Source organism: Meleagris gallopavo, chromosome 12, assembly GCF_000146605.3.
Source record: "Meleagris gallopavo isolate NT-WF06-2002-E0010 breed Aviagen turkey brand Nicholas breeding stock chromosome 12, Turkey_5.1, whole genome shotgun sequence".
Lineage (NCBI taxonomy): Eukaryota > Metazoa > Chordata > Aves > Galliformes > Phasianidae > Meleagris > Meleagris gallopavo.
The window spans coordinates 11,665,031-11,687,096 of NC_015022.2; the positions used below are offsets into that span (position 1 = coordinate 11,665,031).

Sequence of the window (22,066 nt, forward strand, 5' to 3'; positions counted from 1 at the left end):
TACCGTACTGAACAAAAATATACAGAAAGAGGAATGGTCTACTAAAGAAACAGCACAGTATTTTCATAGATTGGACACAGGTTGAGAGAAGAGGAACTTTCACTTCTAAGTTGTTTTTTTTTCCTGCTGCCTTTCTGCACAACCTTGAAAATCACACAAATCCCTGATCCAGCAAGTCACTTACGCACATGCCTAATGCTGAGCAGCGACAGCAGAGCCCCCAGGAAGGGACTCCAGGATACAGCAGCAGCCCCCGTGGCCTGGTGCAATCTCAGCAAGCACACAGTGAGGACTGAGCCTTTAACAGAACATTATTCAGCTTTCCTGAGCCCCAGGCTGCACTCAGACAATCACAGACGGATGTTTGACATGTTGTTATCTAGCAGCATTCTGTCACTGTCTCTTGGATGAATTAGTGGAATCAATCATCTGGGCTTTACTGAATCACAGCGTATGTGTTTTTGCTGCTTTTCTTGCACCACTGGTGCCATCAGGCAACAAGCTCTGGGAGCTGAGCCATCTGAAAGCTCGTCCTATGCAAAATCATGCAGTCCTTTCGTTAACTCAACAGGCAAGCCTATCTGTGATGGCATCAGGATAGCAAGAAGGGTGGGGAGGTCAGGGATGGCAGAAAGGAGGAGTGGGACCTGACTCCTGGTGCCAGCAAGCCATCATGTAGGTTTAGCTGCACCATCACACGCACAGGAAGGTAGGGCGGGTGATTTATTTCTGAAAACAGAGCCAACAGATGCTGCAGCTTAAACTATTGTTTATGCAGCTTAACTGTTTATTAACAGATCAACAGATTGTCTTCTATTTTGCACCTCCTTCTCCTGGATAACGGAAAAAAGTACCTTGGAATGTAAAATAAAAGCTATTTCTCTGAATAACAGAGTAGTTAGTAAATAAATGGCAGAAGAAAAGTAACAGGATGCAGTACCTGTTGGAAACTCTCTCTCAAATGGCTTTGATCTTCAGGATGGCAGAATTCTAAAATGTCTTTCCCCAGAAGATCCTAGAATAAAACAAAAACTATGTAAAAAATAAAACAAAATTGTGTAAAAAGCCCAAACTGCAACACAACTCCATGCACGGATCTATAAGTAACCCCCCCTGACACTGGATCCATCATCCTCTACAGGACTACTCAGTTAATAAAAGAGGAACACAGAGATTTGTAGGCAACACTGTAGGCATCACATCTTGCATTATATTTGTTCCACAGTTCCACAGACATACGAGTTCACAAACAAGCATTAAGTTAATTCTAATACCCGTGAAATGGTGTCTTGAAAAGACTGATCTTCTACTATAAAAAACTATTTTTTGTAAAACATGTCATTATAAAACTACCTAAAATCAATATAAATGGGAAAAACAAATGAGTAAGATATGATTTTTGCCTGTAAAATAGAAGTGTTGAGAGTTACCTGAGGGAGGGTCACAGTAGTCAGAAATTCATTTATTATTCTGCTCAGTTCTATGAGCAGACTCCTACTGAGAGGAGCAGATGTCAGTCTAAAGGAAAATAATGCCATAAATGATCTCTCCTTATGATTCAAGAAACTGGCAGAAGAATTACAGGACTAAAACTCCCTCCATGCCCTGTTAACTTTCTGTCACAGAACGTATTTGCTGTGCAAGGTTTAAAGCATCTTGTTGTTAGGATTTTAATTGGATCTCAACAGAATAAAAAGACAACCCTCTTAACAAAGGGGAAAATTAGATTTTACAAAAACACGGTCAGCATAAAAAAATGAACAGCATTTAGTTTATGGCATACAGATTGTTAGCTACAAATGTTTTACGTTTCGCTGCTTTCAATTTTAACGTGCAAACAGGATTCTCCTCATTAGCTCTAATGCATCTCAGCAATGACAGGGCTCACTGACCTGGGGCTGGTAGCCAATGACGCTGATGCATCTGGGGTCGACAAAGGTGATGACTCCATCAGAGTTGTGCCTTGACAAGAACTCAGTTGGGACCGACATGCCATTCATGTCCATGCACACCGGAGAGCTGGTTACCTAGGACCAACCAAGTCCACAGCATTTAATCCACAGAAGAGCCACCTCACGTTTGTGCAGCTGAAGAACAAAATCTGTTGGCAGATACTAACTACTGTAGAAAGCTGTAAACAAAACGACAGCATAGATACATGACACAGACCTGCCATTAATGCTGGTTTGCAGTGCAATTAGCTCGTATCCCATAGCGCTTTCCTAGGCTTAACAGCACAGCAGGAAAATAAATACATCTGAAGTTCTTTCCCAATAAGGGAGGGCAAAAGTAAGACTGGGTTCATCTCACTTTGTAGGACCGTGCTGAAGTCAGGCTTCTTGGTTCCTGCCCTTGTCAACCAAGAATGAGAGCCTCCCAAACGACAGTTTGAGCCTGCCACTTTAGGACAGGAAAACCACTCTATATAAGAAGCCAACTCATTACCTGTAAATGCATCCAGCAGGACCAGCTCAGAGCAAACACTCAGCTTTCAGATAACCACAGTCATGTGAAACAAACCTCACCTGAAACCCCCAGACAACCCGAGCAAAGCTTTCCAGAGGTTATGCTGTTAGACCAGTACGTGGCTGCTCATCATGAAGACACAGCTCTCCACACAAAATGAAGCATTTCCAGCCCTCTGCCTGAAACCTGTACAACCAGGCCTCTCTATACCCTACCTTTCCTGCTGGGACTACAATGAGACCACTGTTTTTCTTAAAACTTTCAGAGCCAACAGGACTAACAAGGCCCCAAAACAAAAGGAAAAAAAAGAACATTGTCTTGAAGCAGATTTGCAGGTCAACTGTGTGCAAGATTTCTATTTGCTGTTACAGAGCACAGTTTTTAATTTTGCACCTTGACTTCTTTGCAATTGAAACCATCCCCAGAGCCTCCTCCCTCACATATTCCCACTGGCTTCTCTAACGTAACAGATGTTTTGACACTCCATATTACTAATGCAATTTTCTCAGAAATAGTCTTTTTTGGCAGCTCAAACATACAAATCCCCATAACTTACTCCTCTCCATTAGTGGACTATATTACCCTGATTATAAAACTATGATTAACTTAGAAAACATCGTGCAATACTTTCGTAGGTCTGCCATCACAATGGAGACACTGCAGAAGTGCTAACTCTTCCAGCAATGTGCAGGCTGGTCACCCTGAATAAGACAGGTTTGGTACCTGTGCTCTGAGGAAGTGTCATTCTACCTTCTAAGAAGGAGTGATGCCATCATAGCAGATGGCAATGAGTGCAGGCCAACAAGAGATCACGTAAGAAGCTTTAACACATACACTCCTGGCAGAATCCCCATACTGCTAAGATAAAAGCTTGCTTTCCTGCTGTGGTGAAAGAGATTCACTGCAACTGCTCTAGCTCCAGTTCAGAACTTGTATAGCAACAGACAAAAGAAAAAAAAAACTTAATACATCAAATGCAACAGTCTGGATAAAAAGGAGTAAAATTTTATTCTCACAGTTCCCTTGGCTGGCATCATGAATGCATATGAATGCATAAAATGACACGCTGAAAAAAAGCTATTATCTGTGAAGTGCCTCTTGACTGCTTTATCTTTATCACTTTCAAACCAACTCCTGCTATCATCTCTCTTCAAGTAATTGATTAGCCAGAGAGAAAGAACAGATCAAAGAAGAACAGGGAGCACACCACTGTCTTTGGGAACCACTTTAGCATTACAGCACCTGCGCTCCCATGCTCCTTACCATCCAGAATATCCCATCCCCATGCACTCTGCAGAACATCAGGTCGGGATGCACTCACATTCCAGGAGCACCTCTGTTGGAGTTGTTGGGTGAGACACAAATATATACTGAAATCAAATTTTCAATTTGTTCTGTCAGCATGTTCTAAGCAATCCACTGACTGCACGCACAGACATGAAGGCACATTATGTTTTGGAGGTACCAAACCATAACACTGATTATGTTTTCTAAAGTAGTTCACATAAGAAAAGACTGGCATTACCTGAAGCCTTCCTATTGCCACAAGGCAGTATTTACTACCTTGTCCCACATCAGCATCTTCTTCTGGTATAGTCATTCCTAAAGCAAACAACAACAAATACCATTATAATTAGGAAATGAGGATGAGCAGAGAAGCTGCTGGCCAGGTTCTATACTATTCTACATGCTCTACATCATACAAAACATGATTGTCTTCTCTAGGATTCAGGCGTTATCACTTGGTTCAGAAGAGATGCTCCTCAAAGCCGTGCTTGATCTTACACACTTCAAATGCATACACAGCAAGTAGTGAAGCAATTTTGTATGCTGAAGACAAAGTAGATACAAAAACTCCATGACACACTGAGATAGGCAACAACATTTCCATGAGTACTGCTCTACAGCACATTACTGGAATCAGTTTGTCACTTTAGTATGCTCAGTCACTGCACACTATGCTCAGTTTCCTTCGTGAATAGTCTATTATCATCAGCCTTAAAAACAAGGCACACGAGCTTCATGCTAACATTTAACAGACAGTTTTACTTTTTTCTTTAATAGACTAAATCTGGGCTATTATGTTGAAAGACTGAAAAAATGCGGATGCATTGCTAACAGTGCATGTTTCAGTTGTGTAACAGGAGTAACTACTATAAACACAGGAAAAATTTCAGAACACACGTGTGCTGTTTTCCTCTCAGTGTTTCACAAATGGGAACAGTGAGACTAGCTCTGTTTACTCACAAGTTGGCTAAGCCTTAGTAAGGCTATTTCCCAATTTAAGTTTTGAGATACGAGTTTACTACAGAGGATTTGCAAAACATCTTCCAATAGTGACACTACTGACTTATTTTATTTGTGAGCTCTTTCACAAGGCTTTTCAAGGAATTCAGAAACAACAGGCAGTGAATCACTTAAGATGCGCTTTAGGCTTCAGTGGAATTAATTGCAAAGCTAATTATGAAACAACCACCACTTTATTCTCTAAGATGTATAGTTCCTCACATAGGTCTATCTCTGGACTATGAAAAGGATGGAGCATACTACTTTTTAAAATGATGCCTCTGAAAAATGTCTGTAACTGCTGGTAAACGAACTGAAGTAGTCTTTGAATTAAGGATTTTGTACCAAAATAATTCAATCTTATCTGACAATAAGTTCCTACAGGTACTTCTCAGTTCCCATTGTGCTATACAATATAGGTCCCTCTGTGGAACCACAACTTCCACTTGAAGCTCTTTTCCTGATCTGGATATAGAACACCCTTGAAATTAGGGCAATCTGCAGCTTCGAACCCTTCAATCTGTTAAATCGCAAAGCAACATTTAAACATTTCACACAGCACTATTCCTTCTCTTTTCTTTACACATCAGGCAAACTACAGAAAAGACTCCAAACACAGACAAGTACCATGTTCTGAGACAGTCGTTTATGTATCCGAGAGCATAAACCACTGACATAAAGCTGCAGTTCAGAGATATACTGCAGAAGTATTTTGTTTTTCTTCCTTGCTGTGTTTACAGAGTTATTTCTTCAACAAAAGACCTAGCAATTAGCTAGTGACAGCTCAACTCTGCAAAGGAATTAAACTTGGCAGCCTCTTAAGAAAAGAGAGAAGATTACCCTGAAAAAGCAGCACGGAACATCAACTAAAAACTGTGTCTACTTCAGACAAAATTTTGGCAGACATGTGGCTATCTGCTCACACACATGTGGTGGGTAGGGAAGGCTGAGCTACTGAAACTAAAATCAGACTCCTCCACATGACCAATTTTCATTTTAAATAGGTATAAAATGGACAACTGAGAATGCAGCAGTGTTTCATCTTAAAAAAAGCTGTGAATAAAGGGGCAAACCAAGAGCAGGACAAATGAAATGATGCAGTGGCTTAGGAAGGAGCATGAGGACACTGACTTTGATGTGAAAGGACTGCAGCAGAGTACAAAAACAACCCACACAAAGAAAGCGAACTGGAGAAGGCCGTGACACTGGCTGGAAGCCTGCAGCAGGGACTGCATCCCCCTGGGAGGTGCCTTGGGCCTGAACCCTGCACCAGGGCAAACCTGCAGGCCCAACGCCCAGCCCCAAGGACTAACCTAAAAGTTAGAGCTTGAAGCAAGCATGGACTCATGCCCTGACTTCACTGATAGCACAGATAGCTTCTAGGTCCTCCCCCCTCCGAGGGTTTTCTGGGTGGCTGCTTTTTGCTTCTGAGAAGTGGGCTTCTTCAACACAAGACCCTACAAGAGTTTTTAAGGAAATGATTTTAGGCATTCTGGTTGGATAATCTTAACCCAAAGGTCTTCTCTTAAATGGAATTTTCCATTTGGAGAGGACAATTTTGAACTATTTTCCTGACTTGTTTTCAGTCATTTCTTTAGCTGCACACAGTGTATTTATTGCAAAGGACAGCAAAGATACTCAGCTGGATGGCTTCCACTTTGCATAATCGTTTTTCTTCAGCTTTCAACAACACTTTCCTTTTTAGGAACTCTGTACAGGCTCACCACTGCCCAAATAAACTGAAAGCAACATAAACAATCTCCAAAATTAAACCTAGCTAAGCAACGCCATTTCTGACGGAACTCCAGCGTTGACAAAGGAAATGGTTGATCTAAATTTCACCTTTTGTTGTTTTTTTATTTTTCTTTTTGCAAGATGGATTACATTTGGTCCATATAACACATTGGAGAATTTATTTGATTTATCCCACGCTATGAATAAAAAAAAAACAAATCTGTCTGAAATTTATTCATACATGACCCAGTGAATTACTATCCCTGCCCTAAAAATACCTATGGCAAAGATATGCCAAAATGATTGTTCACTTGTTTGTAGTGTAGGTGCTATTATTGATAGCACTCCATAGATAAAGAAAGTAATTTCTGTCGCTGATAATTATGAAGATTCAACTGTGTGTGTGCTTCTGTACAAAGATGCTTTCTAGAAGAAATTCACTTTTGCTTTAGTAAACTTCGTACTGAGCATATTCCAACAAGGACAGTTACATACATGCGCTTTTCACTTAATACCAGTTTCTCTAGCTCTTAGCACAACATAATATTGCTCCTTACGTTCACCTAGCACCATTGGAATCTCCAGAAGAAGTTTCAAAAGCATGCAGGGGAGCAACCACAACACTGACCTTTTGGAGGTATCAACAAAATAAACATACATCAGTTATTCACATTCTTTATATGCAACTCTGACAGAGGCTTTATTTCTCAACACCAAATACACGCTTCTCTTGAATAATAAATATAGTGCTATGCTTGTTCAAGTTAATATCAACATTTTGAAAAGCTAAGCCTGCAAGTGAGCATCACAAATAGAACACTGTGCCGTTAGAGGTTATATTTAATTTCTAAGTGTCCTGTATGCCAGCAAACAGTTTCCCACAGGGTAATGGCATGTGTTTGTGTGGACAAAAGGAACTTTTTACTTTTCCCACTGAGCTTCCAATTGGCTCCAATGACAGAACAACTTCATTTTCTGCCTTCTTTCTCCATCCTTCTGCCCCACACTTTCTTTGAGACACAGAACTGTGTTAGTGGATTTGTGGTTTCACTTTACTACAGTCAAAAATAAATTACTTCTGAGTATTTAAAAGGACGTAGTAAGTGCTCCATGATCACTACCAATCCCCTGTAAATGCCTATCTCCATCATTACAACTACAGTTACACACCCATGCATGGAACTGCACTGCACAAGATTATTTTCTATACACAACACAGGAAAGTATGGATACTTATCATATATCAAAGAGAATTTTTGTGAAAAATCCCAAAAGCTGAATTATTTTCTTTCTTTAAACAGAACTTTAAAAGTGACAAAAGTGCAAAGAATATTCAAGCAAGTATTTTGTTTTGTATTGGAAAAGGGAGTACTTCTGCATAAATGTCCAGATTCTGCCAAAACTGTAGAATAACCTAACAGCTTTGGCATGCTGTGGTTAAGACGTTACCGTAAGTCTGACTTGGAAGAGCAAAATGTTTCTTTTTTTAAGATAAAAAACGAATGAAGAAAAAAAGATTTCGACATTATTTGAATTCAACGCTATTCTGGGACTTTTTATTTGAAGTTTTTGTAACAAGGATCTATCTAAGCCTTTTCTTCACAATGTTTTCTTCCTGCAGGTCCTGTTTTTGATTTACAGAAAAGTAGCAACAACTCAACAGACTGTATCTTCTCTCTCCACCAAATATTTTCCATCAATTGTTACAGCATGAAAATAAACTATTAGGAAAATATCATATGGACCACATAAGATTCATTTCCTTTCAGGAATAAGATGCTCTAGAGGAAAAAAAATGAAGAAAATTAAGTGCTTGCTTAAGTTTAAAACTGAACATCAGGAAAAGGTCAGCATTTCTCAGCTTTGACTGGTTAGGAGCTTGAAGCATTCCCTGTGCTAAGAAGCACACAGCCTTCTAGCTTGGGAAACAGAGAGACAAAGTCTGGAGTTGGGATGCAGCCAGTTTCAAACAAGAGATCTTTTAACCTCCTTCGAAATAATCCAACACAGCACTGTCATTACTTATTCTAATACACACTACACATAAGAAATTAACAACATATCAGATGGAATCTGGGATATTTGACTACTTTTTTTTTTATGTGACTTCCACACAAAGCTTACTTGATGCACCTAAGTTTGCCTAAGGTCGAGATGTAATTTATGAGGAAATAAATTATATTTATGGTGGGTTTTCCAGGTGAATTTTGCTTTACCCCTCTGTCACAAGCACAATAAACGACAATGATGAGACCATTAATGCACCCAGCCTGAACAGACCCATGCTCCAACCAGTTCTGTCTTCTCTCTATGGCTCACTTACCCAGAAGCAAGTCTCTCACAAATAGCTCCTTTTCCAGGAGAAGACCGAGAGAGAGAGCACAGCTTGCAGCATTCCTTGGTCTGCTTGGCTACAAAATGCCTAAAGTAGATGCTGCCTATGGGTCCTGCATGCTCCCTGATCTCTTCTGGGTGGAGGATGAGGCATGATGTTTCTTCCTCCCACCTCTCACACAGAGAAAAAGAAGCAGCTTGCTAGTAAATGAATCTTGCTGCTCCACAAAGGTGAGAAAAAAATGGAAAAATGTAGGGTAGGTAACACTAACAGTGATCACAGGGCAGTTCTTGTCTTGATGTTTCTGCATCAGTACTCACTGTAATACAGAGTATAGGGACACTGACAATGGACAATGCAATAGAGCCCAGAAAGAGAAAAAAACAGGTGTTAAATTAAGTGCAGATTAAGTGTATTTGCAAAACATTTGTTACTGTGTTCATGAAAGTATGTGGTATGTGTTGTATATCAGCTGCATGATGCACATGTCACACTGCATGCTCTGAAAGAAGAAGATAAAGGGTTTACGCTGGAGCATCTACTTGGCAACTGAAAAACAAATGAAAATGATCCTTTCCATGGTTAATTTATAAACCAGCTGAGACATGGCACAAACCCATTTATGCCCAAGAATGCAGAGATGATGCAAAGGCCAGCAGCTTGCTACTCGCTACCTGGCTTGAACAAAAGTGATTTTATTACAGAGTAGGAAAAGCTTTAGCAAATTAAATTACTTGTACGGTTATTTCATTTGCTTTGCACATTATGGTTGAATTACCACTGGAAATGGGAACAAATTGTTGCCACTGATTTTCCCAAACATACTGGGTGTCAACTCAGCCTTTGGATATTCTCATTCAGCTCCTAAATACAATGGTTATAAGAAAATCACCAACACAAAATGGGGAAGACTCGAGGGGGTATGAGGGCAAATAAACACTCAAAGATGTCTCAATTCTGTACTACATGCCTCGAAAAAGACACAGGCATGACTATGATGAGTAACAATTTGGATGTTAATATAAAAGACCACTGAAATTCCACATAAGGCTCTTAAAAGCTAAAACATCCCTTTGGATTGTGCTATGGTTTGGAGGCATTAACTTTGTGGAGGAGCAGTGGGATATCATATGGGGATCACCATGTGATTTTGAGGAGCGCAGTAATAGAAATGGGATGAAATCCAACATTACTAAATGCAGAAGCATGCACTTGGGGACTAATAACTGCCACAAACGACAGCATTAGAAATGGGATGAAACTTCACACTGTGAATCAAAAGATTCAAAGCTATTTTTGTTACAAAGACTTTCAGTTGACAAAAACAGAGGAAAAGGCAGTCTGATATATATATATATATATTAGGTGGTTTAGGATGCCATCATACAGAAAAGAAACAGATTATATCATATTTTGCCTCTCAGGACAGGAAGTACCATTTTCATGATGTATCACTACAGTATCACCAGGAACCTACATTTTGAAAAGTGAAGTTAAAACAGATGGATAAAGAAAAGAAAATCCACAGTGAGAGCAGCGATTAGAAGAAGCCTGGTTTATCTGGGCAAAGTCAATGCTGACAGGAGATGACTTCCTTCTGGAAAGCCCCAGAAGACTGGAGAGACAGAGACACATGGCAAGAAGATTTTGTGTGAAGAATACACTGCCATAATCTTATGATAAATAATGAAGACTGAGGATTGGAGAACTTGCTAAGCATAGGACACAGCAGCATGACTCTGGGGCTGGAGTAAAGCAAAACACCACATACTCCAGAAGCATCAGGTTTCTAAGGAGCTGATGCCGTGCAGCAACCTTTCATGTGAGTTAAGCAAGGAGCTGCAACAGATCTAATTTGACCCTCACCTTTCTGAAGAGACATCTCGTATATCATCACTAAATGTTCCTATGCTCGGAATTACCAACAGAAAACAGTTTCATTTTTGTAGAGCAATTTACACACATTGTTCTGTTCGCTCTTTTGCAATTGGAATGAAGTTGAAACATTTTGATTTCTACAGCACAATGAAATATATTAAACCCTATCAGTAACAAGAGGGGAGGTTTTCACTGTTTGTACTGTTTCAGAAGCACAGGTCACTTGTGATACAAATTAGTCCTGTTCTTGGATGCAAAAGTTGCAGAAAATTTCAAAATCTTCAGTCTTGTACTATTGAAAATACGTCTGTATGTATGTGTGTACTAGTTTGAGAGATGAAAAATACTGGTAACTGATTATATAACAAAACCACAATTCAGCAGGAGATAAACACAAGGTTTACACCCATATTTTGATATCTGCACACCTGCATACAGACACAGTACAAACCACTTTTAGCATTCAAAATTTCTCAGTAAATGTGATTTATGATTGTGGTATACAACCACAAAAGGGCAGGACGACTCAAGGTTTGATTCATGTCAGGTGTTGTTATGTTGAAACAGTCCTCTTCAACTACTGCAAATGCCAAGGTCAGCTAGCCCAGTTCATGATGATGTCTAGATGAGCTCCGTTGCTTCCCCTTGGAATTTTTCAAATGCAAATATTCCCATATGCAATATTGAGTAATAGGTAAACTCCAGTTCAAAGAAAAATATCAAGACTTGTTTCCCAGAAAAACAGCCTCAAAACAGTACTTATCACAATGGCTGAACATTCTCCACTGAAACCATTACTCTGAAGTGAAGATCTATGCACCTAAATTGACATTACACACTTCATACACGGGTTCTTGCAACTTGGTACTTAAATATAAGTTGTTCTTTTCTGGATGTATCAGTGCTTTGGGTTTACCTTCTAAAAATGAGGCAATTTTTATGTTGGCTATCAGACCGAAATCTTTTGGCTTCAGTTGCTGCAATCCCACATTACTGACAACTCTTCTATAGCTCTTTTTGGCAATGAAATTGAGAAGGGTTTCATGTAAAAAAATTGGAAGATTCTGAATGTGTAACAACAGCTGATTTCTTGATATCAAAAGCTTATCAAGATCAAATAGAAGGAAGTACCCTTACAGAAATTCAGCCTGGCTCTGTACCAGTAAAGGGATCCTGATCCAGGTTCCCAAGTCCTCGAAGATGTGCATTACACTCTGCCCACAAGATACAAACCTGCTGGTGGCCAAGCCTTGATGTAGCCAGTGCAATGGACAACAGCATATTGTGCTTCACCTTCTTTTACCGGGCCCAGGCCATTCCTAAGTGAAAAGGAAACACACAAATACAAATACACACAAATAATGTTAATTGACATGCAGAATAGATTTGTGTTTTTATACTGTTATCGGTGATCTACTAATATCTGTAAGCTGTGCTTCAAACAGCCTACCGTGACCCTAAGGTTCTTATTACAACACTACTCGAGTGTCATCTCCTTTCCACAGTACTTCTCAGAGAACCATAATGAAGCTTATTTCAGAGATGGAGCAGGTTAAGAGAAATAGTTGAGTCACTTGTTCATGGTTTCTGAAAGACCTAGTGACTGCCACAGCTCAACTGAGTACTAAGTTCTCCTCCCTATGATCCTGGGCTACTTCGCGCTGTATGCTAATGAAGGTTTGTCCAGGATGTGCTCTGACTAAGCATTACTCTAGTGGAAAAACGAGAGTGCTTACAGCAACTGACCATTGCAGTAAATTAAATACCTGTATCTTTTCCTCATGGTGGTTATTCTGTTCAAAGGTAAGTGATCCAGAGGAGCATTTCCACACCTAAAAGTAAAAAAATATTTTAAATTTTGAATATAAATAGCTGAGATGAAAATGCATTTTAAGATTCTTATTAGTACATGTATGCAGACAATTATGGATATTTATTTCTGACAGGAAGTCCCAGATATACGTTTTCTCAGAACTTGCTGCTTTCGCAGTCCGAGCTTCTTGGGTGCAGTATAAATATTTTCTTGATTTTATTAAAAACAATAGATAAAGATTCCTTCCAAACCCTCCAAATCTAAGGGCTCTTTGCAATAGGAATTCCCAGAGTGGCTAAAAAATAGTTACACTCCCAGATACCGTAAAACAGGGTGAAGCTTGACAAGTGAGGCCCCCACATACCCACACAAAGTGATCTCAGTGTATGGGTAGCTTCCCTGGACAGAGCATTACAACTGCTGCACACCAGCTATAATTTTAGACATTACTCTGATCTTTGCCAGAACGGACATTTGTTCTTGTGCATTTTGTGGTATTTCTAACTATGCCTAACAGCATAATTTTACAATCCATTTGAAACTCAGTAAATAGCCTGAAAGATGAAAACAGTTCATTCTCGGTTGACACAAAGAACAATAGCAATAAAAGAAGTAATCACAAGGACAGTTCATGTTATTTGATGATCATTCTTCCAACAATTTTTTTGGTTTCTTTTTTAAGCTTTTGTTTTTATGTTTACTAGTCACTGCCAATGAGAAAGAATGAATAATTAAAGTAAGATTCAGAATTTAAAAACAATGGGGATATTGGAATGTCTAAAATTACCCTCGTACACTGGACTTTCCAGAATTAGAGCATGAAGAAATAACTGCATTTTAATTGTTGTTTTAAAAGCTGGGCAACAGCAGTAAATAGGACAGTAGGCCCAACTTTCTTTGGTGTCTCCTTGTTAGAGAAAAAAGATGCTTACTGAATAGCAAATGTCAGGCTTAATGTCTCTAAAGAAATCTTTGTCTGAAGCCACCATATTTTGTTTCCTAACAAGCTAAAATATAAAAAATCACCATTAACATTATGTGTGAGGATATGTGCACAATACTGGATTCAGAAGACGTATACAGCTGCTACTCCTGCAGATTATAACCTCATGTACTGCACAGAACTAAGAAAAGAAGCTGGTGTGAGAATTGCTCTCTAGATTATTGCCCTTTTCCTTTCATCTTGACGTGTTCTCGTTGTCTGATGAACATTTCCATTGAAATATGTGATTCTTACTGCATCCTCCAATGCTCATTACTGGCTTCAAATTATTGCCACTGGCCTGCAAGTATCGCTATGAAGTCTAAAGCACAGGAATCCTTCGCATGATTCAAGGACAGCTAACATAAGAGGAGCTACACTTTTGACATCTTACCCTGAAGGTATGAAGTATATAAACCCCTTTCAAGTGCCAGATATTCAGCCTCCTTGCATGATGCGTAGGACATCCACCACAATTAACAGAAGCACACGCATTTGTTGCAACATGTCAAATATTTTGGTTTGTGTCTCATTCCATAACAAATTGTGCATCGATTGCTCTCAGCATATATGCTGGATATAGGCTGTATATGCAATTATTTACTTCCCCCTCTAACCAGACACAGTTATCCTGTTTGCACAGAAAACATCAGAACCATTGGGCAGGCAGACCTCTCAAGAAGCCCAGGCAACACAGGAGAAGGTGGAAAATTTCAAAATAAAACCCTTTAACAATTACTCATGTATCTAGAATCAACTAGCTGACATCCAGTTAATTCATACCAGGCTTAGGTTAATTCTTCCATAGCTGGCAAAAATGCAGCTGAATTCCTGTTTGTCTTCAAAATTCTTTTAATATTATTGGTTTCTTGAAGAAAAACACACAAAGTTGGGTTTTCATTAAACTTGCAAAAGCTCTGTTCCCAAAGTATTGATTCAAATAATTTGACCTGAAGAGACAACTGCTTACATGCCAGGGGTGAAGTTGTCATGAGGGTCTCTGGGGAAAGCATACAACATTCCACATTGAAAAAAAATAACTGCAACACAAATGAAGTATTGCTTTGCCATTAATCATAAGGAAAAACAAGTTTCAGTTTTACTAGAGTTACGCAAGTAAGCATTCTGGAAATGCTTAATTGGAACATGTCACTTCAGCTTCAGTCTCCAAACAAGGTCAGAAGAGAGCAACAAAATATTTGAAGTCTGTAATCTGAGAATATCACAACAGGAATACCAGGTATATACACACCTCATTCTGCAAATGAAAGAGCGTCTTGATCCCATGCACATTCTCATTGAGGACTGCTGACCCTCTTTCTTTACTGTTCCAGTCTTCAAGTCCAGGATTCGTCCTAGAAAAGCCAGGAAAGGAAGTGACATTTAGTACATAAATTTAAACCCATTTACTACAAAAGAAGATGACAATACACTCATAAACTTAATGCCATTAGCCTATTTAGGAGGGAAAAAAAAAAGCCTACCAAAAAGCCTGTCTCACATCTGTTATGTGCTGGCTTAACTAACAGTCTCAGTGAAGCTGAGTCATAATTTATTTATTTTTTTTTCTTTTCTATCTAGCCTAAAACCAACTGTTAAGACAGGGTCAAATGTCTGGAGACAGAGAAGATGACGACAGCAAGAATAGCTTTTTGACTTGATCTGCTTGCTCCAGTCCTTCCCAGAACTGCAGATAAAGCAACGTGCACCATTTCCCTGACAGCTGCTTTGCCTTGTCTATCCAGAACACCCATCATAACAACACCTCAGAGATGCAGGGCTATAATGATGGTGAAGAATACATAACATCAAGGTTTCCCCCTCAGTGAGGGACATAGAAATAATGACAGATGGGGCAGAGATGGGGTGATGCTCCTACAGTAACTTGAAGGAGGTCCTTAGAAAAATAAAAATGAAGGTAACAGAGCAGTAGCATGGCTTAATCTTTGCACTCTCCTAACAATGCAGAAAGCAGTGGTTACTACAGAAAGCTTTAGATCAGCAGCAGCACTGTCTGGCTATCGCCTGGGTTCCTACTGCATGTCACTAAAGAGTAGATAGAACTGACTTCTGTGACTACAGCTCAATTATTAACAGATGAACACCTAATCTTGCACAGTACTAACATGGACTACAAACGGACTAGAAATGAATCACTGTCCCAGTTCCACAATGCTTCAGGGCTGGATAAAGCCACAACAATTCCAGCGGGCAAGAGAAATGCACTGAAACAGCTGCTAGACAACTAAATCATGGCCACCAGCTGTAAAGCCTTCACTAAGATAGAACAATAGGCAAATTTATAGCAAGATATGCACTCTGTGCTGAACTGGAGAAATCATACAGAATACAGCCAAAGTCTTCCTCACCACATTTACTTCAGAGTCTCTGTCCAAAAATTCAGTTCTGAAGTAATTCTACTGCCAACCATACGCACTGCAGAATTATTTTAACCAAGTATTTACCTCCATCCAAGAACGGAAATGAAGTCCTTGCAAAGTAGCTTAAAGATTAGAATACGTGCTGTCCATGTGAGGATGCAGGCCAAAGCAAGCCACTAAAAGTATTTTTCTCATTAAACACATTAAATTTGTGATGCACATAAACAAAAGAAGAGTTGTTTTCTGCGCACTTTGTTTTTTCTTCATTCCAAAACAAATTCATAAATGTGATACCAATAATCAAAAAGCAGTAATATAAATGTAGCCCAAACAGCTAATGGGAATATATCATTTTTTTTTTTCTCAAAATCATCTATAAATACATTTCAGAACTATGTGGCTGCTAAGCTTAAAACTGCTGACATGAACTGCTTTGGCAAGAGTGCAATCCCCAGCAAGAAAATCAGAGTTTTTAAACTCAACTTTGTTTAGCAGTGTCTTAGAAATATGTATCAGATAACAAATAGTGGTCTAAATTTTGCACTGGCTTACAGCATCACTGCAGGGGACGGTGAGGGTGGGGGTATGAGTCAGAGAAGTGTTTGGTACATAGGTATGACACAGTTATCTCAGCAGTTTGTTTCAGTAGTCTGCCATGTGTGCTGTAACAACACATAGCCAACTGACATACTGATAAAGAATAGATAATTTGCGACATGTATCATTAGAAGCTAATGCCCAAATTCTCTTAAAAACATGGAGAACTGTAGTAGAATAGATGAAGAACAAAGCTTTTGGTTCAGCTCAAAGCAGCCAGCATCCCTGGGAGAAGAGGCATCTCCTAAGCATGTTGTTACACAGCTCTTAGCTCTATCACAGCTTCAAGATGTCAATACCGAGGACATCAGGTGTGCAGAGCATCTCTGGGAGAGGAAACATAGTGACAACTTGCTATGATATTGATATGGGTTTGTGACCAGCATGGCTACAATATCACAGGTAAATGCTGGTTTGGGATAAAGGAACCGTCTAATATTCTCTCTGCCTGTCCACAGCATTGCGGACACACCAACCACTGCTAAGAACCTTCCCTGTTTGCAGAGCTTGTGTGTTCAGTGATGACAATTCTGACACACAGCATTATCCTTTCTCAGTTTAACTTCATGCAAACTGCTCTAAAAGCCTATCTGCACTTTCGACTGCGACTTACAGCATGTAGCTTTTACCAGGCAATCCTGAAGAAGCGCAGACAGATAAGAGTGAAGTCAGGATAAGCTGGAGTTGTACCAAAATATCCATGACAACTTCCTAAGGCTGCAGAAGTCTGCAGCTGCAACAACACAAGGCCTGGTCTCAAGCCACAGCCACATCTTCTCTCAGGTCTCCTCAGTCGCTCCACACTTGACTCTGCAAACAGGACTCCACTTCTGCCAGCACAGAGTTAGAAAAATCACCTTCTACCTGCTTTAGCATCACCCACAACTCACGGCAGCTGTCACACAATGGGTCTCAGTGGGTCCTACACTGACTTAAATCACAACTTCATTCCACATACGCAGTTTGGCTCATGGAGATGGTACGCTGCCATGACAGCTCTGTCACAGAGCCATAAAATATTCCAATCTGTGTGCCCTTAACCTGTACACTACTGCTGCCTCCTTGGTGATAAATACTCACTTAGGTTTCTCCACAGGACACCTGTACAACATATATCTGATATAAAAGTTGGTAATTATAGTCCTGTGAGAAATATTTCAGGATGCTCTGACAACTTCCTCTAACTGAACAGTGCACATGTGCACTTTTTGCCCCTTTTCTTCTTCTAGTTTAAGTGGAGCAATTTTAAAAGGGAAATGCAATTCACTGCCACCCGCAGCTGAATCCCCCAGTGAGCTCCACATAAATGGGTAATTGCACGTAGTTCTCTTTCACATTAAACTTCTCTCCTCTCCAGCTTCAGCGACAACCCTCAGACACAGCAAGAGCAGAATGAGTGTCTGACACTGCCATCTTATTACTATTTGCAGCAGCTGCACAATTTAGAGAAAACCAGTTTACTCTGCTGCAAAAGTGAAAGCAAATAAATGACCACAAGCTTATTAATCCAACACATAAATCGAGTTAGTCTGGATATAATTGACCATTTATTGAAATTATCCATCAGAGACCACACTCACCCTCTTGGCAGTACTGCTTAAACCTGTAATACTCCAATCGGCTTCTGAGCAAGAACCCATCATGTATCCAAGGAAGTTGATGACCACAACAGGAAAGGGCGGTAAGAGTGGGCAACATAGTTGAGGACAATGTGCAAGAGATTAATTACTGGGGTAAAATTAGAGAAGTCAAGTAAAGCTAAGCTCTCCCACTGGAGAAAACAGCTAGCAACCAATTCAAACAGTGTGGTAGGACCCATGCCTGGAACATTCCCTTTAGTGTCATGTTGCAGTGTGTTTCCAAAGATGCTCTAAAAGCTATCAAGAGGACAAATGCTCAAATTGGTAGTAACAAAGCCCTCGTATGTGCAAATAGTCAATAGATCATGGATGTATTTTCCTCCCTTCAGCAACCTTCAGTTGTTACTGCGAATGTCCAAATATCTTTTCTGTGCTTGCAATGGTTGAGATGAACCTAAGCCAAGGACTGGTCGGGGCCTACTGGAGTTCAAGGGGTTTTAAATCTGGAAGTCTGGCTCAAATCCAGTTTTATACAATAGCACCAGACTGCTAGAAATTTGTTCCTTCACGGATAAGCACTGCATGCTAGGCTTTATAGCCTGATTATCAAACACAGTCTGTTGTTTATTAGTCTTTCAGTTCTTTTTTTGGTGGAATCAAAGCTCCACAGACATCAACACCTAATTCTATCACAAATGCTTTCCCTGTTGGGTTTCTAGTTCCTAAGAATCCCACAGCCTGTAATTAGAAAGAAGGGCCTGTTATGTGAGAGCATTCTTCTGCAAATGAGCTCTGTGCAAGTAGCTTTGTGAATGTCTGCCTCAAAAACAATGGTATGGTATCCAGCTTCAGGGCTGGAGTTTGCAGTAAGGAAATATCCCTGGTTTGCAACAAAAAGCAACTAGCATTCACTTCCAAATATTTTGGCATCATGCACACAAAAAAATGGTTAGTAAAGTTCACAATACAATTTTCCATCTTCCTCTAACTCATGAGAGTAGAAGAACTGATGTCTTGCATAGAATCTCAGAGTTAGTAAGGAAAAAAATCTTAATGTAAGGAGTCTCACCTTGCCCTCAACAGAATAGCCTTCAGCAGCCCAGCAAACTCATGCTGTTATAGTATCCAACTTGCTCTTTGCAGGACAAAGACATTTCATAATTATTCTCTGCCACTGGATTGTCTGCATACTTCTTTCCAGGCAAAATAAAATGAAGGATAAGCTAAGTTTGGTTTGGACAAAATAACAAAAGATACCTTTGTGCTCATCAAGAATACTCCACAGGCTACTCAGGGAAGACAAACAGAACACAGGAATACTGCACCAAAAAAATCCTTATGAAAACTAAAAACCTCTCTATCTTACTACGAAAACGGAAAAAGCAAGACAGGGACACAGGAAAACAAGAGGAAATAATTAAAACCAAAAGAATACTGATGGTCAAAGTACTGAGGCTTCTGAACACAGATCCAAACGTAAGCTGAAATGTCAGAAAACAAAAGACTTATTCTGTGTTGATGCTACCAGTACGCGAAGCTTTCAGAAAGTAGCAGCAGAGAGGTGTTCTTGACTAAAGCTATCAGCTGCAACCCCATCACACAGAAGCCCAACCTTGCAAATGAACAAATACAAGATGCTGGCTGCTGCTTTGGACAAGCAATCAAAGTCCAGAAGACCGACTCCTTCCCCTCCTTGATAGCAGTTTGCACATATTCACCAACTACTGCTGAACACTCAGCTTTACACCAAGTGAGCTACCAGCTGGCAGAACTCTTCTTGAAAACAAGAGATGCATTACGAATATATAAACAAAATATTTTCAGTAAGAAGCTAAAACGGCCGAAAATTGATCTATTTACATTAAATTACTCTCAGTAAGCTCATGACAGAGCAAACCAATTATTCTGTATTAATTCGACAATTAAAAGAAAAAACTTTGAAAATTCATACCATTATAATGGTAAGGGATACAACTGTATCTCATATTTAATGCATCTCAGCGAGTGGTCTAAGCTCTATTAAGTTTAATAAATAAGCTTCTACCCTGTGGATCTCAACATAAAATAAAATAAAATCACAGATGACCTAAGAATAGGCTGAGAATCAAAACTGGCTCTCCCTCCAGGAAATCATGTTCATAAAAACCAGAGGTGGCTCACAATATACAAATAAAACAGTATACATGCAGATTGAGAGGAAATGCCACAGCTCAGAAATTCACTGCTGGTCACCCAAGTACCTTCTAAGAAGGAAGCATCCCTTCTCCAGCTCAACACAAAGATAGGAACAACACTTGCAGCATTCCCCTCACTCACGTCAGTGGCTACAGCACAGATCTCATCGGCAGTGCCTGATAATCTGGTGTTTATTTTAACACTACTACTTCATATTCACTGAACAGTTAATCATCTTTTAAACCTGTGACAAAAACACCAATTCTTCACAGCTTTTAAAATACACAGAGAAGCCACAAAGAATGCACAGTTCAGAATAAAGAGCTTGATGAGGTTGTTTTTACAAAACATTTGCCAACTCGTGATGCTTAACTCATTCACCAAAATGCCCTGCCACAAACAACCCAGGCATGCAGGCAGAGCCATTCCCTAGCACACTCACTTTCTCCTGAATCAGATGCAGCACGGCCACGTGGAACTGCTGCCAGGATTGTAATGACACAGAACAGATGAGTTCACAGCAGACTGGAGGCTCTTCTCTTTCACATTTCAGATTTATACATTATAAGTACTGTAGCTGCACTGTTCAAGTGTGCACATAGTTTAAATTCACACATGGAAAGTAGGTGAGGGTCTGGGTGGAGCCTTTGGATTCTGCCCAGAAGGCATCTGGCAGTGCATCCCCATGCACACATCCCAGCCTTGTGTCCCAGCTGGTCTGACTGTGCAGGTGATGGGAACTCACGACAGGAGATTTCACCCCACCTGCACAGCTGTACACCACTACTGCTATTTCTCTCTCTTCTGCTGAATGGGACTTCCTGCCCTGGTGCAACCTCTGCTGGGATCTTCTGGCATCCAACAGGCTCAATGCAAAGCAGCTTTAACCATCAGGTTTTACTGAAAAGGACGGTGACAGCAGCAGGCAGAGGTGGATGAAAGAAATACGTGCTGGTTCCGGTCTCTCCTCACGTCTCCAATAGGACTGGGAGGGCTGGAGGGGCAGCTAGGTGGAGCAGGGCATAGAGAAGGCATAGTAGAACCAGAAGTGTGGAACAAGAGCGTACTGAGCAAAGCGAAATGAGGCACAACCACCACAGCAGTGTTTCCAGGACTTGGAAATTCTCAGGTACACAGAAAAAGGTGTGTGTGGAGTCTTGTAGCTGGAGATGTAGAGGAACAAGCTGTAGTCCTTCCTGACATTGTCCCATCTGCCATTTAATGTAGAAAATAGGGAGTATTTGGAGATCAAGTGTAGGCATCCAGCTGGAACGTGGCTTAAGAGAGCTGTGTGGGCAAGCCTGCACAGTATGCCATGCAAAATAACCACAGACATCTAGAAGAACAGAGCCACAGGGATGATGATATACCAACATCCCTTGAGAACACCGCAGAAGTGATAAATCAGCCAGCCCTACACAGCCTGGAACAAAGTCAGGGACCACACAGGGCTTCCCAGCTGTCATTATCCTGCACATGTATCAACCAAGCAGCTTGTGGGATGGCAGGGATAAAATGCAGTTGCACTTGCTCTGAAGATGACAGTGCCTTTCACACAGTTATTAGGAGTCTGCTTTAGCTTTCACAGCCGTGGGCTTCACTACTCTCACAGGTGCACCAGGAAGCAGCATCAGATCCCACTCTTCATCCAACTACATTACAAAGTGTCACTAATACACATAAATACATCAATATATAGAATGAGTAACTGGCTGTGAGCACGTACATCTTGTTAGCAAGCAAAGTGAATTCCAAAGGAGATCCATGCTTTTATTCCTATGAAAGATGAAAAAACTGAAGCGCAAGAGAACATTTCCTCTTGCCTGCAGTCAGCCAGCA

At 40.2% G+C, this 22,066-nt stretch overlaps 1 protein-coding gene across 4 annotated transcripts in view; it reads right to left on the reverse strand.

Annotated features, from left to right (window-relative positions):
• Positions 1-22,066, reverse strand: part of ARNT2 (aryl hydrocarbon receptor nuclear translocator 2) — a 77,997-nt gene that overhangs the window by 27,742 nt on the left and 28,189 nt on the right. For all 4 annotated transcript variants that reach the window (XM_010717467.3, XM_019619491.2, XM_010717466.3 and 1 more), the window contains 6 exons: positions 14,747-14,849; positions 12,466-12,531; positions 11,933-12,018; positions 3,992-4,068; positions 1,893-2,027; positions 941-1,015 (listed from right to left, as the gene is read on the reverse strand). In XM_010717467.3, the coding sequence (XP_010715769.1) occupies positions 941-1,015; positions 1,893-2,027; positions 3,992-4,068; positions 11,933-12,018; positions 12,466-12,531; positions 14,747-14,849 (542 nt within the window). The remainder of the gene's footprint in view (positions 1-940; positions 1,016-1,892; positions 2,028-3,991; positions 4,069-11,932; positions 12,019-12,465; positions 12,532-14,746; positions 14,850-22,066) is intronic.